The sequence below is a fragment of the Selaginella moellendorffii genome, unplaced genomic scaffold (assembly GCF_000143415.4).
Source record: "Selaginella moellendorffii unplaced genomic scaffold, v1.0 SELMOscaffold_51, whole genome shotgun sequence".
Classification (NCBI taxonomy): domain Eukaryota; kingdom Viridiplantae; phylum Streptophyta; class Lycopodiopsida; order Selaginellales; family Selaginellaceae; genus Selaginella; species Selaginella moellendorffii.
The window spans coordinates 382,120-407,184 of NW_003314312.1; the positions used below are offsets into that span (position 1 = coordinate 382,120).

Genomic DNA, 25,065 nt, shown 5'->3' on the forward strand with positions numbered 1-25,065 from the left:
CCTTTTCCCTTTGTTTCACTTTGAATTTTGAAAAGCTTTCGCACCGGACAAAACGACAGCACAGCTGGAGCGTATCTTATCGTATCCAAACCGTATGCTGGAAGAACATACGCTTTTGCACGAAGCACACAGCAGCCACTCAACGCCTCTCCTTCGCCAGACCTTCCTCATCTCAATCCGAGAAAACTAGGAAAAATTCCACTGCCATCACATTTCCTCGTTGATCCTAGCACAGATCCGAGAGAACTACGAAGAAACCAGAGAAAGAGCTCCTAAATTCCTCCAGATCTCTCATCCGAGAGAAAGAAGCACACGAATGTGAACGAAAGAATAGGAGTCTTTTAGATGTACAGGCGAAAATTCGGTCTTCCATCGATGGAAGAACTTAAAATTCTTGATCGATCGATCGATCGCAATGAGCTACTCACGAGCACAAGCTTGATCCCTGGAGAACATCCGTGACAATCGCGTAGGCCGAGCGAGGAGGGGGCGAGCTGGATCGCAGAGCCACGCCCGGTGGATCCAAATGGCTCGTCCCAAATCCAAACGCGTGAAGCCCATCCGGGTGATGGACGCTCGCTTGGCGATGCAATCGCTGCAGCTGGCGGCCGAGCTCCGACGCTTGCAAGCGAAGGAGCTGGTTGTCATGGCTGATCTGCGAGAACTGCTGCGATGCCACGCTCAGCTTGCCAAGAATGTGGCTGTTCTGCGCCCGCAGATCCAGTAGCTGGGATCGCAGCTCCTCCATATGCTGCTGCTTCCTCAGCCTCGATCGACGCGCGGACTCGCGGTTGGAGAGCATTCGCTTTTGCTTCTTGTCGTCCACGCCCCGGAGCTGCTGGTCCTCTTCCGAGGTGGAGGTCGACGGAGGAACAAAGTGATCCAGAGCTGGAAGAGCCGGACCGGGAGCGAAATCCCTCTCTGGGCCTGGAACATTGATCACTCTCGATCAGAGCTTGTAAAAACAGTGGATCTTTCTTACCCCCGGCTGGGAATTTGGGCACGCGATCGACGCTCTTCCAATTCGCTGCGCCGAGATCTTGGATCTGACCTAGGCTCTGCTGCTGGACCTCCAATCTCCACAATGGGGCAAACAGATCATCCACCGACGGCGTCCTCGGCAGCACCGATTCCTTGCTAGATCCAGCGCCGCCGGCGTAGATCCCCGCAACGCCAGCCTCGGCATCGTCCCAAGCGCCCATTCTTCTTGCGTGAAAATGTGGACAAAAGCGAAGATTAGGGTTCTTGTAGCTAGCGCTTTTGTGGACAGGTGGACGTCGCGCAGCCGTCGGTTAATGGACGGCTGTAGAATGGATGGGGTTGTCGTGGTTGCGTGGCCGAATCGCGGCCGTTGGAGTGGTGGCGTACCCAACTGACAGCACTTATCCACTCCTCACCTTTTGGATCGTCCATGTGGAATGGATCCAATTAATTTCTCTGGATACTTGTTGCCTTGCTATGGATTCTTATTAAACTTTATTTAATCGCGTTCGCCGTGGTTTCGTCTATAGATGGGATTCCTTTAGCAAGCCCGCCAGCCAATGGGAGGCATTTTTTACGGGGAACCAAAAAGATGCCCTTCGCCGGCATTTGCGTCGCGATAGTTACACAAAGTCTTAGTCAATAGTAGGCAACAACGATTTTTAAACCAACGAAGATTCCATGGCAAAGATACCTGCAAAAAAACGTGTAGAATTCAACCTTTTCAATTCCACTGGCATATGCTTTCCACTTGAAAAGAACTGACGACTTTTGTTTGTATGCTTGAGGACAAAATGTAGGCAGCTCCATGCCTTGGGTCAATGCTTATCAGCTTGTCTACAGCTAATCTAGCATAATCTATCGCATCTTCATGGTTTTTGCAAGATCCAAGAAAGCACACCCAGTCTACAGTGTCTGGAACAAAGGGCATTGTGTTTATAAGGCCCAGAGCATCATCTAGATATCCAGATCTTCCAAGCAAATCGATCATACAAGCATAGTGTTGTTTCGTTGGATTGTGAAGATAATCTTGTCTCATAGAAGAAAAGCAGCATTTCCCAGTGTAGAGCTCTCCATCGTGACTGCAAGTGATTAGCATCGAAACAAAGCAAGTCTCTTCAGGATCAATCACTAGCTTCATCTCCAAAAACATTCTTTTGGCATCTTCGGTATGCCCTTTCTGGGCATATGCGGCAAGCATAGCACTACAAAGAACTGCGTCTTGCAGTGGAATCCCATCAAACATCCTTTTTGCTAATCTAATTTCTCCATTTTGAGTAAACCCACCTAGCATACAGGTCCAAGACACTAGATTTTGCTGTGGCAACTCATCAAAAACTCGCTTTGCTGAAAAAACATGCCCACATTGGGCATATGCCGTAAGCATACAAGTTGCCGAAATTATATTCCTCTGGGGCATCTGCTTGTGCATCTGCTCGGCCTCGTCGACGTGGCCGTTCAAAGCATATGTTGCCACGATGGCATTCCACGTCACCAGATTCCTTTGGGGCATCTCATCAAACAGCCGCTTTGCTTTCTCCACATGCCCCTTGTGGGCGTACCCAGTCAGCAGGGAGTTCAACGTAACCACGTCGTGGCGTCGCATGGACTCAAAGATTCGCTCGGCATCTCCTAGATGCCCACTCTGGGCATATGCCGCGACAATAGCGTTGCAGGATACTAGGGACTTCTCTGGCATTGTGTGAAAAAGATTCTTTGCTCGGTCCAAATCCCCGTGCTGGATATACGCTGCCACCATGGAGTTCCACGTCACTGTGTTCCAGCTTGGCATAGAATCAAACATTGACTTTGCGCGGAAAAGGTGCCCATTTTGGGCATATACCGCAATGGCGGCATTCCAAAGAACACCGTCCCACTCGGGCACCTGTACGATTATGAGATCCATTTCTTCGATTTGGCCACTGCTTCCGTAGGATTTAAGCATTGATGCCCAAGAGAAGAGATCTCTCTCCGGCATCGTATCAAATGTGTTCTTGGCTTCCTCCAAATGCCCATTTCGCGAGAATGCCGCGAGGATCGAATTCCAGGAGACGATGTCTTGGGTGGGCATGATCTCGAAAATGTGCCTGGATCGATCGAGCTCTCCGTTCTTGCAAGCGCAATCCAGGAAGGAATTCCAGGAGACGAGGTCCCAGGCGGGCATCTCGGTGAAGAAGCGCTGTGCTCGATCGATCTCGCCGCTGTGAGCGTAGGCCGCGAGCATCGAGTTCCAGGAGATGAGATCGCGCTGCGGCATTGCAGCGAAGATTTTGATGGACTCCTCGATTTGCTCCTTGCTGGAGAATGCCGCCAGCATCGCGTTGTGCGAGGCGAGGAATGGATTGGGCATCTCGCGGAAGACAATTCGCGCCTCTTCCACGAACCCATTCCGGGAGTAGGCATGGAGCATGAGCATCCAGGAGAAATCATCGCGCCGCGCGAGGGCGTCGAAGATCTCTCGGGCATGATCCACCCGTCCAAATCTACCATACACCTCGAGCAGCTTGTTGGAGACGAATCCCTCGCGCGGAAGATCGAGACGAGATTGGAGGAGAGAATGCGCTCTCTTCACATCGTTGATCGATCGGCAAGATTGGATGAGCTCTACGCATTCCTGGTGTCTCATCCAAGAACACGAAAAGTATTATCGTTAATCTAATCTTAACTTTCAAAGCAAGGGGTTGTAGCTCAAATGGTAGAGCGATATAGCCATAGGTAGGTGGATCGATACCCATTTTTTCTTCCTTTAAGATTTTTCTAATCCTCTATTATTTAATTTTATGTTGAACTATTCTTAATTTTCAAAGCAAAGAGATGTAGCTCAAATTAGAGCGATGGTCGACGATAGACATATCTCCATTTTCTTTTTCCTTAGATTTTAGTAATCCTCTATTATTTTATGTTAATCTATTCTTAATTTTCAAGCAAGGGGATGTAGCTCAAATGGTAGAGCGATGGTCGACGATAGACATAGGTAGGAGGATCGATACCTCCCATCTCCATTTTCTTTTTCCCTTAAGATTTTTCTAATCCTCTATTATTTTATGTTAATTCATTCTTAATTTTCAAGCAAGGGGATGTAACTCAAATGGTAGAGCGATGGTCGACGATAGACATAGGTAGGAGGATCGATGCCTCCCATCTCCATTTTCTTTTTCCCTTAAGATTTTTCTAATCCTCTATTATTTTATGTTAATTCATTCTTAATTTTCAAGCAAGGGGATGTAGCTCAAATTGTAGAGCAATGTCGGACGATCGGCGTAGGTAGGAGGATCGATACCTCCCATCTCCATTTTCTTTTTCCTTTAAGATTTATTCTAATCCTCTATTATTTAAATTTATGTTAATCTATTCTTAATTTTCAAAGCAAGGTCGGACGATCGGAGGATCGATACCTCCCATCTCCATTTTTTTATTTTGGAAAGGTTTTAGGGCTACTTGTTATCGCGAATGGCTTTGGCTCTCGGCTATGGCGCCATGCCATTGCCGAGGCGCTGCTGCTTCAATGCCGCCTCTTCTTCTTTCAATCGGTGAGCTGAGATGTCAATCTCTTGTGTAGCACTGAGCATTTGAGCTGAATCGGATTGCGCATTTCATGGATTGAGCGTTCGTTGCGCAGGGTTTTGGTCGTGAGAGCTGCTGCGCGAATGAGCGCTGCGCAAGAGACTCTCGAGGTGCTGGAATGGAAGAGACTGTCCAGTGCTGTTTCGAGTTTTGCTAGCACTGCGCTGGGAAGGCAACGCCTCCAGGTTCATTGAAGAAATTTTCTAGCTTTTGCTGATACTTTGAGGCGTGCGTTCTCTCCAGGTTCTCGAACTGCCCAGCACTGAGAGTGCCAGTGAGATGCTTCTCTCGGAGACTCATGGCGCATTGGAGTTTGAAGCTCTTCGTGGGAATTCTTGTGACCTTGGAGCAATCCAAACAGATGTGGTAACACAAAGTTTGATACGATTGCTGTAGGAATTATTTTTCTTCTTCCCTGCAGGTTAAAGTTGGATTGACTCGTGCTAGCAAAGGAGTTGCTCTATCGGGCAGAGAAGCTGCTGCCCTTGCCGCTATGCTTGAAGCAGCTCGTTCTCTCAGGCATGCTGCTTTCTCTTCGTTTCAAGAAAACAAGGAGAAACAAGAGATTTTGCGTCCTATCTATGATATGGTAAGCATGGACACACTTTTCTACAAGCTAACTGCGATGTTTTGCTTGTCAGCTTTGCTCCATTGATGCCGACGTTGATACTACAAAGACGATCTGGAACGCTGTTAACGACGATGGTTCGGTGAAAGATTCAGCGGTATAATGATTGAACTAGTGTTCCTTGCTGCTGACGTTTATATTGCAGAGCCCCGAGCTACGAACTGCGAGAATGGAACAAGCCTCGTGCGAGAGAAAGGTACTACTGAGTGAATGCTTTTGGATACCGTGGAGAGGATGTATGATTTATAATAGCTTCAAGAGCTTATGACGAGGATTGTCATCGACAGGCTTGCTGGCGATCCTAATGGTCAGGTTTGTTTATTACGCTGTCTTCAGAAGGTGAAAATCATGTTGAATGTTATCAGGTTGCCAGCCTTGATGGAAGGCTTTGCGTGGCAGTTTCTACTGAAAACAGTTCGAAAGTGCCAGGTCTACTCTTGCAAAGGTAATCTTGTCTTTGCAACGACTGCTTTCCATATCACATCTTTTGCAGTTCTGCCGGAGGATTAGTTTCCTACGTAGAACCTTCTGCAGCTGTTGCATTAAACAACAGTTTGTCGCAGGCTAGAGCAGATGCTGCTCAAGCTGAATACCGTGTTCTGGATGATCTCACGACCAAGGTCTTTCCTCCTTGCATCCCCGCTCTCGCTATAGCTTCCTGAGTCTGGTTTTGTGGATACTTCAGTTGAGACCTTCTCTCAGCAATTTTTCTTTCACATTGGATATTGTTGCAGATTTTGATGTGGTAAGCTTCACTGCCTTGTTATCCTTAACTTGTTGGATCTGTGTAGGTGCTGGCTCGTGGAAGATACAGCTCTTCTATTGGAGCGACCAGACCTTCATTTGTACACGCGGAAAGAGACGAATCGGAGAGTACATTGGACGAGTTTCTAGTTCTTTTGGAAGGGGCCAGACATCCTCTGTTACTAGAACAACACCGTGGAAACTTACGTGAAGCGAAAGTAAAACTGAACACGAAACGGAAGGTTGACATATGTGCCTTTCATTTTGCACACTCACCACAAAGCTTCTCCAGATTCTTAACAGGATGAAGTCACGGGCTTTCACCAGTGCTCAGGACTATCAAGCGGCAGAGGAAGCTATTACCAAAGCTGAAGAAGAAGTAATCATCGATTTCAGATGCTGTCTCTAACTTTTACATTCAATCAGCTAGGTTGCAGAGCTGGAGGCCTCCGCACCCGTTCCCATTGACTTCCTTATCAAGAGAGAAACAAAAGTTGTCACCATTACTGGACCGAATACGGGAGGCAAAACTGCTGCTATCAAAACGCTTGGATTAGCTGTGCTAATGGCCAGAGCAGGTAAGCTTCAGTGTTTATGCCTATTGTTCCTTAGAAAAATTCCTTTTTGCAGGACTTTACGTTTTAGCCAAAGAACCAGCTCTAATTCCATGGGTTGATAGAGTTCTTGCTGATATAGGAGATCAACAATCGTTAAGCCAGTCTTTATCAACGTTCTCCGGACATTTGCTCAGAATCAAGGTGTGTATGGGAAGGCGGCCAGAGTTTTTCGAGCTTACACATTTTTGCAGCGGATCAAAGAGGAGTCAACGAGCTCTTCTCTAGTTCTTTTGGACGAGGTCGGTTTGCTGCAACATTTAGCAAGTGCTGGATAAATGTTCGAAGGTTTTGCAGGTTGGAACTGGTACAGACTTTGTGGAAGGCGCGGCTTTAGGAATGGCAATGCTGGAGTCATTTGCAGCTGGTAGTCTTCTCACTTTGGCCACAACACATCATGGAGAACTCAAGATGCTCAAATATAGGCAAGTGCTATTCAACAGGCATTTTATAAGCGCCTCAGTTGTGGTTTTTACTTTTGTTACAGTGATGATAGATTCGAGAATGCATCAGTCGAGTTCGACGAAGAGAAGCTCAAACCAACTTACCGACTTCTTTGGGGGCTTCCAGGTGAATAGTAGTAACTCATGGAGCGTGTAGTATCATACTGTTTGGTTTGCAGGACGTTCGAATGCTCTAAACATTGCAGCACGGCTGGGCCTGCCCGAAGAAATCATAATGGAGGCCCGAAGCTTGCACGGAGCAGCCAATGCCGAGTTAAACGAGGTATGGTCCCAGAGTTTGGAGGTGAAAATCCGCAAGTTTTACGTGTAAACTCCAGGTGATCATGACGCTGGAACAAGCTCGGCAGAAGTTTGAGCACGATTTGTCCAAGAGCCAGAAACTCTTGGGGTAAGCAAGCACGCTTTCCTGATCGATCAACCTGGTATCTTGGTGTTTGCAGGGAAACCAAAAGGCATTATCGTGCACTCTCGATTGCTCAGAAAGAGATTGAGGAGTACAGAAAGACGGCTGCGTTGGATGCCAACGATCAGCTCGCAGTGGCTGAAGCAGCGGCACGAAGCGACCTTAACAAACTCTATCATTCGTAACGCTCCCTGGAAAAGGAATTCCAAGCGAAGAACACTTCCTATTATCCTTGTTTAGACTAATCTAATTCTAATTGTCAAAGCAAGGGGATGTAGCTCAAATGGTAGAGCGATGTACGACGATCGGCATAGGTAGGAGGATCGATACCTCCCATCTCCAAATGTTTTTTTTAGTGCCTACCATCCATATATAACAGATTTCTCCATTACTATCTCAAAAAAAGAAGGAAAAAACTATTTAACTCAAAGAAAGAAGAAAAAAAAACTAGGCTTTATCAAGAGTGATCGAATGAACGAACGAAGGAATATCAATAGCTCCAAGTTTTCTCCATCATCAGCTTTGGCGGCTTGGAGCTCTCTCTCGCGAGTGGAATGTCCGCATAGATCTTGAAAGGCCCAGTTCCATCCTTGCTCGCTCTCGACCAGTCCACCACAATGCTCTTGTCCAGCCCCTTGTACGTCGCCTTGATGCTATCCTCCTTGCTCACCTTCCTCGACACTCCAAAATCCCACGTCTTGGTTCCCAGGTGGAATGCCGGCTCCAAGCAAGCCCCAGATCGATCGTGCACGAACGAGTACCTCGCTCTCCCCGCCTGGGACGCGAAATCGTAGCTCAGGCCGAGCTTGTTCTTGGGATCCAGCGTGAGCGCCGCCTCGACCGCGGTGGAGGATGGATCGCTCTGGTGGTGGGTGTAGCAGAGATTGAGCGTCCTGGAGCCCATGACATTGGCGGTGCTGGAGAAGTGGAACTTTGGGGAGCGCGAGCCCAGATCGTAGTCGAAGAGGAAGGAGCCGGGCTTCTCGACGCCGAGGGAGAGGCCGTCCAGGGATGGGCCGCTGGCGAAGGTGTCGTCGGTGCAAGAGGCGCGGAGGAGCAAATCGCCCGCCTCGACCGTGAGGACGCCCACCGCGGACCTGGATGCCGCATCGATTCGCGTCTTGAAACACGCCCGTGGGAAGCGAATGCCGCCGCCGCCGCCATCGCTGGTGTCGGTGCCGCTGCTCGCGGCCTTTCCCCACGCCATTCTCTCGCTCCCTAAAACCCTAGAGCGCATGCCTAGGGTTTAAACATTCATTCGTAACGAATATCCGATTGGTTTGCTGAATATTCTCAGAATATTAGTTTTATGTCTCAAATTCAAAAAACTTCCAATATGGGACACTGGATTTCCTCCTGGATTTCTCCGGCCAAGTTCGCCATCCTCCCCGTCCTCCCACTAGGGTTTCCTCCTGGCTCAACGCTTGGAGCAAGCATTGAGAAAGAGGGAGAGAGAAATTTTCTCCCTCTTCACATCCTCCACAAGCACTATTTAGTCCCATCATAAATCTCTTTAGAGAGATCTCCTTGGCAGGGTTATCAGGGAGAAATGTGAGCTAATAATTTACTAATGTAATTGATTGATACAACCATGAAACATGAGAAGGATTACAAGGACGTGATTGCTAATTTGGACCTTAACCAGGTAATTACTACTGAGGGATTAAGGAAGAAAAAAGAGATAAAGCAGAATTGTAAGGCTTTTGAAAAGCCTTTGATAGCCTTTATAGTAGTTTGTTCAGTTGGACAAACTTTTCTATAAGTAGTCACTTTTAAATGATCTCTTCTCTTCAAGCTTTGAATTTTAAAAATTAAAATAGATCTAAAACACAATAGAAACTCCAAGCTTTATAGCTATTGGCAAATGATGTATGTATAAATTAAGAGCAAGCATAAAGTATTTAAGAAACTTCATAAGGATGGATAATTATTTAAACTTGTACAACCAATATTACATTAAGATCAAAGAGTTAGTTGATATTACTTCTTTGTGAAGCAATATAACTTTTAAATGTAGTCTATGTTAAATAACAAAAAACAATTTACTTGTTGTAGTATGTAAATTAATTAAATAAAAATTAAATTTTTAGCTGATTTTATATTTTCTTTTGTTACCATATGATATAACATTTTATTTAATATATATCTCACCATTTTCAGAGCTAATTTTAATTAAGGATAAAAAATAGAATAATACATCTTTTTAATTTATCTCACAATTGCCATAAAAAAAATAGTAGTGCCATAACATATATTTTTATTGTTCTTCAAACCATTTTAAAAATTTCTATGTATTTTAATGAGTGAACTCAGGATTTAAAGTTACAGTTAATTGTCAACTAAGATTATTGTTTTTATTTTTTGGTAAGTAATGTAGGAGATGAGGCTTTTATGACAATCCAAAAGGAGGAACTAGCATTTAAATATTGGGAATACGGATATTGGGATGCAAAATTCACATAGTAAACCCTATTAGTCACTATTTTTTTAATGACATTTAGTTCTTTATAAACTTTATCTGTAACAGTATTTTTCTCAAATAATAAAAAATTATTTAGTTTGTCATATAAATATTTTTATCAATTTATTGGACATATAATTGTATTATTTTTCTTTAACACTTGGTCACTAAAGTGAAATATTGGTCATAAACATTAAAAATATAAATAATAACATAATTATTTGAAATATATATTGCAGTTTAATTTTAATCAATCCTCTTTTAAATTTTTTATTATAGTATATTTATATCTTATATATACACAACTTAAAATAATAAATAAAAAAATGATCATTTAAATTATAAAAGTGATTAAAAATAAATAAATAATATTATATAAAATATAATGCAATTAATTTATATTTAAATTGATTTTCTAGAGAGATATAATCAACTTTTAAGTTATTAAGTTTTTAATTTATTAAAAGGCAATAGAATATATCCCACTTAGAATAAATTTCAAAGTAGTTATTTTAATATTGTGTTTTTTATTTTAAAAATGAAAACTTCAAGATAATAACTTCTAAATAAGTACAGTTTAAAATTTTAAATAGATTTAATTATAGTTAATTAAATTATTGAGAACTTATTTAATCTAGTTTTGAACGAAAGAGTGTAAATTACATGGTATTTTAAAATAGTAGAATAAATTTTATTGCATGTATCCAAAATGCTATTTCATAATTAATATGGTTATAAATATTTCAACATTCAATTTTAGTGTCTAAAACTTTAACCGAACCAAGTTATCATTTTTAAAATAATGGTAAAGATAAATGGTATGACATAAGTTTTTCATAAATATTTTAAAAGTTTTTTTTATCTTTGCTAAATTAAAATACAAATAAATAATATATATATATCTAATTTTTAGAAAAAAAACATAATTTAGATGTTTTATTAAATTATATTACACTGTGAGTGCTCAAAATATAAGAATAGGTATATTATTTACGGTATGTATGTATGTATGTATGTATGTTTATATATATATATATATATATATATATATATATATATATATATATATGTATTTACAAACTTTACACCATCCTCCCCTCCAGAAGATGAAAAAAGTGATAGCAATAAGTCAGATGGAATATTTAGAGCTTCTACTAGGTGATTATAAATTACCATAAGAATTTAAAACTCCCACAAAACCACCAACAAAGTTTTTCACAATCATAATTGAAATAAAACCCAAAACTATAGAACTTTAAAGTCATAATTTTGAATGAAAGCAAAGGATTTTAAAAACCATTGTAATTCATGAAATATCATTGTAATAAATGATACATCCTATTTTTAAATCTTCCTACTAATAATCTTCCAAGACCATTGTTAACTCAAACTCATGACCATAAGTAAAAATTTGCCTCTTTATCTTTATCTAACACTATATATAAAAAGTTGAACTTACACCACTTGTTTGCCATATCTTCTTTATCCCCTCTTTGAAGGAATTTTTTTTTTAAGCATTAGTTTCATTCGATCTTATTATGCTCATTCTTATTTTGTTATCTATGTTTGGCCTTACTTCATTATCACACTTGTTTAGCCTCATTACGTTAGGGTTAAATGTTCCATTTGAACTTGTTATATTTGCCCTCATCCCATAATCCATATCTTTCACATTTGCTCCACTATTGTATTTATTCATCTTTACTCCATCATCAAGCCAGACACCCATCTGCCCCCTCTACCCCCTCTGAAAAAAATATTTTTTGAAGCATCAGGGCAAAGAGGAGAAAGTGAAAAAAATTGAGAAAGAAATAGTGTGGAAGAAGAAAAAGTGGACAAAAAAGCATTGGATAAAGAATTTACAACAATTGGCAATGCAAAAATAAAGAAATCAAAGAAGAATATATGCTCAAAGTTTAGAAAATAAAGGACTTTTTATCATAAAATATTTTGGTTACCACAATATAAGCAAAAGATTCACATTGCTTAACCTTTTCAACACATAACTTAACATTTGAGACAAGAAAATTAATAATAACATTCACACTCTCAAGGGAATACATAAACTCCTCAACATCAATGGTAAAATAAGAGCTCTTAACAGCACAAAGAAATGAAGACACACACTCAACCCAAAACTTTAGCTAAAATGACTTAACCCTTGGAATAAAAAAATACTCAACACCAAAACTGATCAAAGACTTTGCCAACAAAATAAAAATAAGAATCTCACCTTTATGCACATATTCAACATTTTGGCTAAGAAATAAAAGAATGTTAAAAAAAAATAGAAGGTAAAAATAAAAGATCAAATGGCAAATTGAAGGATTGATACCTACCTTGTGAAATCTCCATTTCATCTCCAAAGCTATTTCCATAATAATTAAACTCATTAAAATGATCTAAAATCCACTTAAGCTCATACACATCATTTTCCTATAAACTTGATTCTTCAACATTCTCCAAGAACAAAATTGCATCATCCATAACTCACCAATTGATATCACAATCATGAGAGATAGCATAACACCAAGAATAGGACAAGGCATATAATCATGTCCCATAGAAGTTGGAAATGGTAACATATAAAGGATGAGTGCAATATTAACATGATCACACATCACAACACCAAAAGTTTGATCTAATAGAGTAACATTAGCAATCTTAAATGACATACTTCTTAATTGATGACAACATAGTATGGTAGGAAAAAAGAATGCAATGAAAATTAGAAGAAAGAGTAAATCTAAATATAGCGATAACTAGAGTTTTAGATCTTGCAAAAAATTAATACAAATCTAGATTTAAAAGAGAATTAAGAAATAAGAACAAAAAACACAATATAGAACACTAAAGAAAAATATTATTAAAAAAACTTTGCTCTTTAAGGACAAATTACAATGCCTTTTATTTAAATGATATAAGAATAAATATATTAATTAGGGTTTAAACCACTGTTTATATACAAGAATGGATGGATTAGATTCAATCCAAAATACGGTCCACTATAATTAACATATTACTTATCTAATGTAACATACGTATTTACAAACCTTATAACATAATGGATCTAGAGGGAGAACCAAAGTTTGGTAGACCCTAAAAGAAAGACCATGGTGGCTTAAGTGTGATCGCAGATAATCATTCTTTGACGAGGGGAGGATTGTTAAGCATAAGGTCAGAACACTTTATTTTAATTTAATTTGAATTTAGTAGCCAGTAAGAATTTTCTTTACTGGAAGGTGACATACAATTCCTAAGCTTTTGCTTCCAGAGTTTTGGGCCTGGCAGACATTGCGAAGAACTCCGTGATTACTTCCAGAGGCATGCCTTTGGTCTCTGGAACTTTCAACAGCGTGAAGAACCACGCCACCGAAACAAGCACCGCAAAGCAGCCAAAGATCCCCGCCACTCCCAGCTCCAGCAGCAGCATTGGGAAGAGGTTCGTGAGCAAAATGCTGCAGCTCCACATGGTCACCTGGCAGATCCCAATGCACACTCCACGAACTCGCGTTGGGAAAATCTCCGAGGCCAGGATGTTTGGAATGGGACCAAAGCCCATGACGAAGGTGCACACGTAGAGCACAACTCCCATGAATGAGATGGTCGATTGGACGACTCCTTTTCGTATGGAATTGGAGATAATCAGCATCACTAGCGAGAGTAGCAGCAATGGAAGTGTCGTGAGCAACAATCGCCTGGAAAAAGGAGAAAGAAATCGTTTATATGAATGTAATTTGCAAGCTTTTGCCTTACCTTCTTCCCGTTCGATCCATAAGTCGCATGGCCACCACGATCGCAGGCAGCATCAAGAGACACGCTAGTCCACTTCCAAGTATCGAGGCTGAGTCTGGGTTTAATCCCGCGTTTGCTAGGATTTGAGCAGCACCGCACCGCTGGAGGATCTGTGGAACGTAGTACAGAACAGCATTGATTCCGCTAAGCTGAAAAGACAGACAGCGTGAATGAGGAAACACTAGGAAGAAACAAACTTTTTAAGTACCTGTTGGAGGACTTGTAAAACTACTGCCACCATAAGAGCACGATGAACTCCACCTTCGAGTAGATCCGACCAAGCAGGGCCTTGTAGAGCTGTTTCGATGGGATGGATCATAGCTGGACCAACGGCAGACTTTGAGAGCAGACTTCCACAAGATTGTGCTGGCTGGCCAACAAGAGCCGCGGCCTGAATCGCTTCGCCACCACCCGGGAGCGAGTTTGCCAATTTCTCGGGACTATCTTGCAGCAAAAAAACTCTTTTGAAGGTGACCACATTGTCTTTGGTGCTTCCCTGTTGTTGTTCTTGCCACTGCCACCCCAGTTGCCAGCCACCGCCGATTCCAACGCTAGGAACCAAAGACTCGCCACCGGTATAACTCCCGTAGAAACTTCGAGTTTCCTGTAAAAGGCACCTTCCACTCTGTCCAAGTTCGTCTTCAACAGACTTCCTTCTGATGAATGGTGTTTTCAGGATCTCGTCGTCAAATTCTGCAAGGGAACGGGAACTCGTCTGATCATCCTCAGGCTTCTCGTCGTCAAAATCACCACCTTCGCTGCGTGTGTCTGATGCTTGCGAGATGTCGTGTGTGGACTGGAGGCTTCCAATTATTGTCACCACCGGATCAACCAACTGGAGTTTGCTGGGTTCTGCAGTTGTGTGCCTAGAGAGCGATTCGGCAGGCTTGCTTATAGCGAGCCATGAGATGCCTGATTCTGGAGCGCTCAGAACCGAGCTCTTTCTCGAGTAAGTGGTCTCGCTGGCTGGCTCCAGCACCCATTCCTGCAGTGAAGTATCTGCTCCAACGCCGAGTCCTTCGACGAGAAGTGCAAGCTCGGCTGCATCAAACTTTAGCTCGTAAAATTCCAAAGAAAAGAAAAACCAAGACAGAAACTTACGAGCAACATCGTTCTTGTTCCTGAGTTTCTGTAGAATGCCCCTTGCTTTCAGCATCTTTCCCTTGCTAACAAGCCATCTCGGAGACTCTGGCAGATAGGAAACTCCCAGAAGTAGAAATAGCACTGAGGGCAGGAGCAGAAGGCCCAGCATGAGCCTCCAATTCGGCGTGTCCATCAGCGAGAGGCAGAAGCAATAGATATACGAAAGAAGAAGACCTCCGGAACCCGTGAACTGCGGATACGTCAAAAGCTGGCCTCGGATCTCCGCTGGAGAAAGCTCTGCTATGTAGATTGGAGTTATAGTCACCGAGATTCCACTCCCAGCACCAACGAGCAGCCTTGCCAGAACAAGCACCGCAACGTTGGGTGACCATATCGTCACGCAAGAACCGAGAATGTAGAGAGCTGCCGACACGAGCAGGATTGAGCGTCTACCCAGCCAATCCGCACCAGGTCCGGAGCAGAGTGTACTCAGGAAAGCACCAATAAGAGAAGAAGCAGCCACAGTTCCTTCTAGTCCCGGACTTTCTTCCAAGTCGAAGGCTGGTTTTATGAATAGCAAAGAACCTTTAAAAGGAAAGAAAAAAAAAAAACAAGATTTTTCAGTTCCAATATAGAGCAGCACAAGAGCTTTACCTGCGATGGCACCATTATCCCAACCTTGGAGAAAATTTCCAATGGAAGCAGCTGCCGCGATGAAGATTGGTGGCTGCATCGCAATCCCAAATTTGTGAGAGCTGACTACAGCATACCTCTGAAAGAATCTCACAATTATCCAGACTTCTCTCGAGGCATGTCACAAATGACAAGCCTGCAAAGGTGTCAAAGTCTGCTTTGTCTACGTAGCTCGATGTAGTCACGACAATGTCATACGTGTAAGGCCAGTATTTGCTGCACCTGAGCCGTTGGATTGATCATCGATGTTAGCCATTTAAGTAAAACAAGAAAAAGAAGACAAACCTGGAGATCTTTCTCACTCGGAACTTCCGAAAGTGTTGGCCACCAGCACATAATTCTCAGCTCCTCGATGATCCAATGCAGCTATCTTCTCAACAGCAATCCTTGCAACCTCTTCGTTCCTCCATTTAGAGCAGCCACTTAAGATGGTCTTCCAAAAGACCACATTTGGCTCCAAGCCAATCTCCTCCGCCATAGCCACAGCTTCCTCGAGCTGGTTTGCACGACCAAGAACATCGACCAGGCAGGCGTAGTGCTCGGCATCCGGAACTATACCGTGATCAGAACACATCACTCGAAAGCACTCCTTGGCCTCGTTAACTTGTCCACCATGGCTCAGCGCTGAGAGAACATGTTGAAAAATCACTCTGTCCGGTGCCACCCGTTGATCGATCTGCATTCTCTCGAAAAGATCCAACACCTTTTTCCCGTCACCTTGGTTGCTGTAGCCTGCGATGAGGGAGCTCCAAGCAACCAAGTCCTGCTTAACCGAATCGAAAACCTGTTGAGCCTCGACCATGCTTCCACACCGGCCGTAAAACCAGACCAGAGAAGCCGCGACGCCTGGACATGACTCCAATCCCGCTGCTCGCGTCTGATGATGAATCTCTCGTCCTGCTTCCAAAACTCCCAAGTTTCCACAAGCCTTGAATGCTTCGACAAATGTGGCAGCGTCTGGCCTGGATCCTTGATCTTGCATTTGGGCGAAAAGCTGCAGAGCTCGCTCGCTCTTGCCGTGCTGGACGTAGCCTCTGATGATGGAGTTCCACGCCAAAACGCTGCGTTGAGGCATTTTCCCAAAGACTTGCTCGGCTCCTCGCAAGTTCCCCAGCTTGGCATAAGCATCGACGAGGCTGCTGGCCACGAACACCTCCGACTCGTACCCGCTGAGGATGATCTCAGAGTGGAGGGCAGCAACCTTCCGTGACGTAATTTCTTCGTCAACTTCCACCATTGGAATCGCAAGGCTGGAGCAAGCTTTGAGTGCAGCGATGTAAGCCCGAGCATTCGGCTCTAGTCCTTCGTCTTGCATGCGTCGGAAATAATCCAGAGCAACCTCTCCTCGTTGGTTCAAAGCATGCCCGAATATAAGTGCTGTCCACGACACAACGTTGTGTTCCGTCATCCTGTCGAAAACTACTTGTCCCTGGTCCATGCTCCCACATTTGGAGTACATGTCTACCAACGCGCTTCCGACGAACACATCTGCTTCTTCTTGTCCGCTTCTTGCAAGCAAGGAATGGATGGATCTTCCCTTGAGTAGAAGAAACTCGTCGTCGGTCTGTTTCCCGACCTCTCGCTTGGCCAGGCTCGAGCAAGCGCTCAAAGCCGCAACGTAAGTTCGAGCATTTGGTTCGAATCCATCCCCGAGCATTTTTGCGAACATCTTTAGTGCCAGATCGCCATGACCATCCTGTGAGTAGCCCCTGATCATCGAGTTCCATAAGACCACGTCTTTGCTGGCCATTCTGTCGAAGACGTCTCGTGCCTCGGGCATGCTGCCGCACTTCGAGTACAAGTCTACCAGAGAGCTCGCCACGAAACTATCCGTCTCGAATCCAGTTTTTCTAAGTTGCTGATGAATGGTCATGGCTTTTGTCAAGCACAGCATTGTCGCCGTCTGCTGCTGGTCCTCAGGTTCCACTTCTGATCTTGTTACCAATCCAGTGCAAGCACCGAGAACTGCAACGTAAGTCCGAGCGTTTGGTTCCACGCTCCCGTCGTGCATGCGGTGAAAAAGCTCCAGATTTAGCTCGTGCTTTCCGCACTGAGTTGCAGCAGAGATTATAGCGTTCCAGAGCACAACATCAGGACGGTTCACCGCGTTGAAAACCTGCTGTGCGTCCACCATGCTGCCCAGCTTCGCGAACAGATCCACCAGAGTGCTTGCAACGAACAAGTCCGTCTCGTGTCCAGCCTGTTTGAGCTGAGAGTAGATTTTCCGACTTCTGTCCAGCAAAACGATCTTCTCTTTGGCGCCGTCGGCGCATCTACTGCAGGCCTTTAATGCAGCGACGAAAGTCCGAGCGTCCGGGACCAAGCCTTTCTCTTGCATCCTCTCAAAAAACTGGAGACTGATCTCGCCTTGGTCACAGTGAGTATAGCCCGTGATCATAGACGTCCACGAAACTACACTGGTCTCTGCCATCTTGTCAAAGACCTCCCGTGCAAGCTCCATACTCCCACACTTCACGTAGAAATCAATAAGAGAGTTCGCGACTATAAGCTGCGACAGAAGCCCGTCTCTGCCAAGCTGAGAGCGTAACGCACAACCTTTCCTCAGAGAAACCACTTTGACAACTGTGCCGTCAACTAGAGTTCCCTTCTCCCGGACTGCCAAGCTCGAGCAGGCAAGAACAGCAGCTACGTAGGTCCGAGCACTTGGCTTGAATCCTTGCTCTTGCATTTTCTCGAACAATTCCAGAGCTAGCTCCCCCTCCCCAAACCGTGCATGGCCGGAGATGATAGAATTCCACGAAACAGCGTCGCGGCTCTCCATCTTGCTAAAGACGTGACGAGCTTCCACCAAGTTCCCCAGCTTGGCATAGAGATCCACCAGCGAGCTTCCCACAAAGACGTCCGACTCGTGGCCAGCCTTTAAGATCTGAGCGTGTAGTGCCTTCGTTTTCTCCAAGAGATCACCACCGTTCTCATCCTGGGGTTTTCGTCTAGAGACCAAGCTGGAGCAAGCCTTCAATGCAGCGACATAGCTCCGAGCATCAGCAACAACGCCCTGCTCCTGCATTTGCGAAAAGAGCTTCCAAGCCACCTCCGGATCGCCGCTGTCGACACTCCCAAGGATCATAGAAGTCCACGAGACGACATTCCTGTGAGGCATTTCCTGGAAGAGCTGCCAAGCCTCCCCAACCCCACCGCACTTGAAATACATGTCGATCAAAATGTTCTCCAGCAAGATCGATCGAGAAAGCGCCGAGCTCTGCCGAAGATCGCAGTGAATCCTCCTCCCGCTCCCAATGTCTCTCGATCTGGCGCAATATTTCAGCGCCGCGACAGTGGCTGCCATGCCCGGCGCCTGGCTGCTGCGCCGCTGAGAATCGTATTCTTGCAGCGCATTGCCGCTCCACTCGTGGATCTTGCTTACCGCTGCTCGTCCCTCGCGAGCGCGCCATCGCATTCACCCGCCCTAAAATATGTGTCCAATGCCCAGGAATTTCTTTCTTAAAGCATCTTAAGTAAATACTAGTAACCTTGGACTAAAGAGCTGCAATGTAGTATTACATGGAAGATTTTTCTCTTTTATTTGGCAATTTTATTTGAGCTATGGAGCTCTTTAGCACTGGATGAAGAAGCTGTTCCATCCAAAGCCCGAGCAGTCCTGTACAGAGCGACTAAACCGTGTGTGTGCTACACCTCGGCAGTTTGCCGTGTTGTAGGCCGCAGCAGTCTGGCCCTGGTACACAAAGCTGTAGCCGCCATGCTGCGAGGCTCTAACATTGGTGCATCCACAAGCACTGTAGCGCTCCAGCACATTGTTACACCCAGGCCCTGCCCAAGCATCGAAGAAGCTTGCATTGGCTGTTATCATCGATCCCACAACAGCGATCGCGACAAGAACGAGCACCATTTTTCCTGCCATTGTCACACAAACACAAAGCTATGTTATGATCGTCAATCAAATGAAAACTCTTTCAAGGAAATATAATGAACGTCTAAGAGCAGACAACAGTGAGTCAGCTCTTGCATGCATGCCACGAAACAGTCAAGGGTCAAAGGTAGTAAAAAAAATGCTAACTCTAAACCACATGCGAAACAGTCAAGGGTCAAAGGTAGTAAAAAAAATGCTAACTCTAAACCACGTGCACAAACCCTCTTTTAAAGGGTCAAAGGTAGGAAAAAAAACTTCTAACCCTAAACCACATGCGAAACAGTCAAGGGTCAATGGTAGTAAAAAAAAATGCTAACTCTAAACCACGTGCACAAACCCTGAAATATATCTTTTAACCACAAAATATTTGGCTTTGGACAACAAGCATTAATCATTATTGAAACCTTTCACGAATTGCATATAGAAAAAAATGGTGGAAAAGGCGTGGTAGGCCAGCACTGAGCATTATTCATGATCAGCCAAGACAGAAGGTGTGTGATTAAAAGGAGAGGGAGAGAGAAAGAGAAAAGGGGGGGCTCATTCTAGATCCACGTTTGGAGTGATCGCTTCTTTTGTGGCAAGATTGATTAGAAAAAAATATCTCTCCCTCACTTAATCTATGATAGGCATTGTCATTGTGGGACCTCTGGAGCTACTACTCAAAGTTTAGATCCAAATCCTTTATTTCTTGGATCCTCTCTCACCAAAAACCCTAATCTTCTCTATTTAGTGCTGAAATTCAAATTTTGGCATCATAAAAGCACTTGCTTTTATGATTTTCTTTGTAAGTGAGTTTGTGTTAGCTAAATTCCTTTGTCTTCCTACTACAAATGATATTGTTTATCCTGAGAAAAAAAAAAGAAAGCAACTTTTTGACTTTTGGAGTTGCATTATTCACAAGCATATCCATCCACAAGTATCTACCTCACCTAACTTCCAAAAACAATGCTAGATTTATGCTTTTTTTTATGTTTTCTCTTGTTTATTTTGCCCTCTTATTTTATATAGCTATTGCATACAAGCTGCAGTGATCATTAGTGCCCATACCCATATAACCACCAACTATATATGATATTGTTTATCCTGAGAAAAAAAATAAAGCAACTCTTTGACTTTCGGAGTTGCATTATTCACAAGCATATCCATCCATAAATACCTCACCTAACTTTCAAAACAATGCTAGATTTATGCTTCTTTTTATGTTTTCTCTGGTCTATTCTACCCTCCTCTTTTTTCTAGCTATGGCATACAAGCTGTAGTGATCATCAGTGCCCATATCCATATAACCACCACCTTTGGGCCTTTGTGTTTTTTATTAAAGATGTTATTACATTGGGCTTTCTAAATCTCCCACATAATGATCCCTCTTAATAGGCATATTAACTCATAGGACACTCTTCAGGTGTTAGTGTGGGCTACATTGAGTTGGTTGAACCAAGTGCCACCATCTCCCATTGAAGATCACTTTCAACAATTTATTCAGTTTCTCATCTATTAGCCACTTCTCCCCAAATTGTAGCTTTATATATATGATTCACTTGTCTTTAGAGTGTTATTGCAATAGCTAACATGTGTTTCTCCACACATTTTATACACTCTCACATTCTTAAAGTATATATCTTTATGTCTTCTTAGCACCATATTTTTCACATGACTGTTCTCAGAGGTGTATGCAAAGGCAAATTTGCTTATCAAACCAGGTGAAACAACCAAAAATTAAGATATGTTAAAAGTGTTTATATGGGTTGGAAATTTTGGCTCATTGTGACAATACTGTTAAGCAACTATGATGGATGTCAGAGAAACAAGGTGTAGGAAAGTCACATATACAACTACACAAAAGCAATCCAAGTGCAGTGTTTTTTATCTAGATTTAGCATGACTACTACCATTTATATACTAGTTGAAAGCTTAAAACTTGCTATGACAAAGGCTGAACTAATACAAGTAGTAAAAATGGAAAAAAAAAAATTCAAAAGGGATTGAGCAATGACAAAGGGGGTATATTGCCAAATTATATTGGTTTAGGTAACAAAAGATCCAAGAGATGGCATGAGATCCTACAAAATGGACTTAGTAAGGAACAAAGAAGAAAAAATTCTTTGATTACAAAACAAAGATTGGAAAAAAACTCATTAGGCCATAAAGTGATTCATTACTAGTATCAAGAATGAAACATTTGAATAGTTGTTTAAATGGGCACATTAAAGAGTTTCTAAAAAGGATAATAAACTACTAAAACAATATGGTTAGTCATGCAAAAGTTATTATTGTGGCAACCTTTTGCTGGTAGAGAATTTACCATGTTGTACACTTTGTCTAGTGGATGTGTCAAAGTGTTGTGTACCATGTTAGAGGCTTGTATAATGTTTAAAGAAAAAGTTATGGCTAAAAACAATCTATGAATAAATAAAAATGTATATTCGTGCATGTGCTTGCCAATATAGAGGTAAGATTCTTAAGATTCCAAACATGCTGAACTTAGAGGACAACACAATTTTAGTGGCACATTTGGAGAATGCTTTTCTTGTCATGAATCATAATAAGAAAATACAAAAAAGTGCTCCTAACACAGCCCAAGGCATTAGAGGTGTAATGTCAAACACTTGATCTTTTGCCTCTTTAAGCCTAAGTGAACATGCTGATTCACAATAGATAGAAGAAAAGTTAAGGGACAAACTTGTTCAATCCATATGGAAAAAGTTGACCATGCTATATTGTAAATGCTAAGACTCGTTGGTGTGTGTCGAGCAAATGTTGTTTGTTATGGAGAGGGTCTGGCTATGATACTACAATTTGAACCACATTCTAAGAAGTTAATTCTTGGTCTTTGGTATTGAGGATCATCACTTAGCAAGCTCCTTTCCAATCTGCATCTAAATATTCTCAAAGTTGAAAAAGTAGAATGCCATATTTATCCATGACAAGACTATGACAGAAGGTACTACCCAATGTTCTAGTATTGTAATCTGACTTCTACATGAAATTATTTTAAATAGAGATCAAAGGGGAAATGTCACAAATGCCATAAAACATTACCAAGTCACTCCCTTTATGGATAATGTGAGCAAATTCCTAAATGTTGATCTAGTTAAGTATATTTGGCCTGATATTGTCATATATTCTATTGGTTGGATTTCTTACTTATTTGCAAGCAATTGGTTGGGAACAATTAACAAGCTGCCTAAGAAACAAATGGCAGAGGAAAAACTCAAAATCAAGAAAGAAATCAACAATATCTTAGGAGAAAAATGACTTGCATGTAATGAATTCTTGAGAGTCTCAACTCAAGTGATGCATCCTAGACCCAGAAGGGATAGATCTATGACCCCACAAAAATGGCAAGTAAAATAGAGACTTGGAACTCAAGAATTTAAAGAAGGAACAGCATTCACACTCCAATACATAAAATTTGTACAAAAAGGTTAAATGTTACCAATCCATGCTTCCAGCACCTTCTTAAGTCTCCAAGAACATAGCTAAATAACAGATTTAGGCTTGGCCATGACAAATCCAAGCATGTTGAGCTAAAGATTGTGAAAGGGTTTATTGCACAACAAGGTTTTGTAATGCCATACTATATCTTAAAGAAGGAAATGTTATACCAACCCCTCTCTCACACACTTGCCCGCTAGGAATATACTGCCTAAATCTTTCACTAATCAACATTGTCATTTGCTGCTCGCTACCAGTTTCAACTACTGATCTTGATACTAATCAAGTGCAAGCACCAAAAACAATAATAGAAATTTAGCCTGATCAATATTTCACTCTACCTTCTTATATGAGATTTTTCTTACCAAGACTCTTTTTTCTGGATGGATCTTCCCTTGAGAAGAAACTCGTAATCAGCCTGTTTCCAATATCTCTCGCGTTTAGAGCCCAAATATATTTAGTTCATTATATCCATCTTCAGCATTGTTGCGAATGTCTTTAGTTCCAGATTGTCATGACTATTCTGTGAGTAGCCCCTGATGATTGAGTTCCATAAGACCATGTCGTTGCTGGCCATTCTGTCAAAGATGTCTTGTGCGTAAAAAACCTGCTGTGCGTACACCATGCTACCCAGCTTCTCAAACAGGTCCACCAGAGTGCTTGCAACGAACAAGTCCATCTCGTGTCCAGCCTGCTTGAGCTGAGAGTAGATCTTCCAACTTCTGTCCAGCAAAACGATCTTCTCTTTGGCGCCGTCGGCACATCTACTGCAGGCCTTTAATGCAGCGACGAAAGTCCGAGCGTCCGGGACCAAGCCTTTCTCTTGCATCCTCTCAAAAAACTGGAGACTGATCTCGCCTTGGTCACAGTGAGTATAGCCCGTGATCATAGACGTCCACGAAACTACACTGGTCTTTGCCATCTTGTCAAAGACCTCCCGTGCAAGCTCCATACTCCCACACTTCACGTAGAAATCAATAAGAGAGTTCGCGACTATAAGCTGCGGCAGAAGCCCATCTCTGCCAAGCTGAGAGTGTAACGCACAACCTTTCCTCAGAGAAACCACTTTGACAACTGTGCCGTCAACTAGAGTTCCCTTCTCCCGGACTGCCAAGCTCGAGCAGGCAAGAACAGCAGCTACGTAGGTCCGAGCACTTGGCTTGAATCCCTGCTCTTGCATTTTCTCGAACAATTCCAGAGCTAGCTCCCCCTCCCCAAACCGTGCATGGCCGGAGATGATAGAATTCCACGAAACAACGTCGCGGCTCTCCATCCTGCTAAAGACGTGACGAGCTTCCACCAAGTTCCCCAGCTTGGCATAGAGATCCACCAGCGAGCTTCCCACAAAGATGTCCGACTCGTGGCCAGCCTTTAAGATCTGAGCGTGTAGTGCCTTCGTTTTCTCCAAGAGATCACCACCGTTCTCATCCTGGGGTTTTCGTCTAGAGACCAGGCTGGAGCAAGCCTTCAATGCAGCGACATAGCTCCGAGCATCAGCAACAACACCCTGCTCCTGCATTTGCGAAAAGAGCTTCCAAGCCACCTCCGGATCGCCGCTGTCAACACTTCCAAGGATCATAGAAGTCCACGAGACGACATTCCTGTGAGGCATTTCCTGGAAGAGCTGCCAAGCCTCCCCAACCCCACCACACTTGAAATACATGTCGATCAAAATATTCTCCAGCAAGATCGATCGAGAAAGCGCCGAGCTCTGCCGAAGATCGCAGTGAATCCTCCTCCCGCTCCCAATGTCTCTCGATCTGGCGCAATATTTCAGCGCCGCGACAGTGGCTGCCATGCCCGGCGCCTGGCTGCTGCGCCGCTGAGAATCGTATGCTTGCAGCGCATTGCCGCTCCACTCGTGGATCTTGCTTACCGCTGCTCGTCCCTCGCGAGCGCGCCATCGCATTCACCCGTCCTAAAATATGTGCCCAATGCCCAGGAATTTCTTTCTTAAAGCATCTTAAGTAAATACTCTTCCATCCAAAGGTAAGCTGCAATGTAATATTACATGGAAGATTTTCTCATTTATTTGGCTTGAGCCATGGAGCCGGGATTTGGAGCCATGGAGCTTGAGCACTGGATGAAGATGCTGTTCCATCTAAAGCCGGAGCAGTGCCTCCTAAACCATCTCTGTGCCACACCTTGGCAGTTTGCCGTGTTGTAGGCCGCAGCAGCATGGCCCAGGTACGCAACGCTGTAGCCGCCGTGCTGCGAGGCTCCAACATTGGTGCATCCACAAGCACGGTAGCGCTCCAGCCAATTGTTACACCCGGGCCCTGCCCAAGCATCGAAGTAGCTTGCATTGGCC

The 25,065-nt window shown here is 43.4% G+C and overlaps 8 protein-coding genes across 8 annotated transcripts; 1 reads left to right on the forward strand and 7 right to left on the reverse strand.

Moving 5' to 3' along the window:
* Window positions 1-255: 255 nt before the first annotated feature.
* On the reverse strand, window positions 256-1,247 carry LOC9634578 (light-inducible protein CPRF2). Its single transcript, XM_024686998.1, has 2 exons — window positions 983-1,247; window positions 256-927 (listed from the first exon to the last, which is right to left on the reverse strand). Exons 1-2 carry the CDS (start codon window positions 1,200-1,202, stop codon window positions 425-427), a joined length of 723 nt encoding a protein of 240 aa, XP_024542766.1. The 5' UTR covers window positions 1,203-1,247; the 3' UTR covers window positions 256-424.
* A 458-nt stretch (window positions 1,248-1,705) lies between these two features.
* On the reverse strand, window positions 1,706-3,607 carry LOC112350519 (pentatricopeptide repeat-containing protein At4g02750-like). Its single transcript, XM_024686852.1, has one exon. The coding sequence runs from the start codon at window positions 3,605-3,607 to the stop codon at window positions 1,706-1,708; it is 1,902 nt and encodes a 633-aa protein (XP_024542620.1).
* Window positions 3,608-4,405: 798 nt separating this feature from the next.
* Window positions 4,406-7,682, forward strand: LOC9634579 (endonuclease MutS2). The gene is made up of 20 exons (XM_024686979.1): window positions 4,406-4,511; window positions 4,601-4,730; window positions 4,789-4,911; window positions 4,967-5,134; window positions 5,187-5,270; window positions 5,319-5,369; window positions 5,426-5,485; window positions 5,539-5,618; window positions 5,667-5,793; window positions 5,859-5,918; window positions 5,965-6,159; window positions 6,210-6,296; window positions 6,348-6,495; window positions 6,548-6,675; window positions 6,726-6,773; window positions 6,829-6,956; window positions 7,019-7,101; window positions 7,154-7,257; window positions 7,313-7,383; window positions 7,436-7,682. The coding sequence occupies exons 1-20, from the start codon at window positions 4,432-4,434 to the stop codon at window positions 7,581-7,583; spliced, it is 2,103 nt and encodes a 700-aa protein (XP_024542747.1). The 5' UTR covers window positions 4,406-4,431; the 3' UTR covers window positions 7,584-7,682.
* A 150-nt stretch (window positions 7,683-7,832) lies between these two features.
* On the reverse strand, window positions 7,833-8,615 carry LOC9634191 (outer envelope pore protein 24A, chloroplastic). The gene has a single exon (XM_002981913.2). The coding sequence runs from the start codon at window positions 8,603-8,605 to the stop codon at window positions 7,889-7,891; it is 717 nt and encodes a 238-aa protein (XP_002981959.1). The 5' UTR covers window positions 8,606-8,615; the 3' UTR covers window positions 7,833-7,888.
* Window positions 8,616-13,032: 4,417 nt separating this feature from the next.
* On the reverse strand, window positions 13,033-15,640 carry LOC9634580 (monosaccharide-sensing protein 2). Its single transcript, XM_002981914.2, has 5 exons — window positions 15,392-15,640; window positions 14,756-15,322; window positions 13,863-14,695; window positions 13,616-13,803; window positions 13,033-13,557 (listed from the first exon to the last, which is right to left on the reverse strand). Exons 1-5 carry the CDS (start codon window positions 15,468-15,470, stop codon window positions 13,116-13,118), a joined length of 2,109 nt encoding a protein of 702 aa, XP_002981960.1. The 5' UTR covers window positions 15,471-15,640; the 3' UTR covers window positions 13,033-13,115.
* Window positions 15,552-18,858, reverse strand: LOC112350565 (pentatricopeptide repeat-containing protein At4g18520, chloroplastic-like). Its single transcript, XM_024686945.1, has 2 exons — window positions 15,716-18,858; window positions 15,552-15,652 (listed from the first exon to the last, which is right to left on the reverse strand). Exon 1 carries the CDS (start codon window positions 18,846-18,848, stop codon window positions 15,729-15,731), a length of 3,120 nt encoding a protein of 1,039 aa, XP_024542713.1. The 5' UTR covers window positions 18,849-18,858; the 3' UTR covers window positions 15,552-15,652; window positions 15,716-15,728.
* Window positions 18,859-18,927: 69 nt separating this feature from the next.
* Window positions 18,928-19,344, reverse strand: LOC9634581 (antimicrobial peptide 1). Its single transcript, XM_002981915.2, has one exon. It carries the CDS (start codon window positions 19,308-19,310, stop codon window positions 19,005-19,007), a length of 306 nt encoding a protein of 101 aa, XP_002981961.2. The 5' UTR covers window positions 19,311-19,344; the 3' UTR covers window positions 18,928-19,004.
* Window positions 19,345-23,211: 3,867 nt separating this feature from the next.
* Window positions 23,212-24,663, reverse strand: LOC112350520 (pentatricopeptide repeat-containing protein DOT4, chloroplastic-like). The gene has a single exon (XM_024686853.1). The coding sequence runs from the start codon at window positions 24,661-24,663 to the stop codon at window positions 23,212-23,214; it is 1,452 nt and encodes a 483-aa protein (XP_024542621.1).
* Window positions 24,664-25,065: the final 402 nt, after the last annotated feature.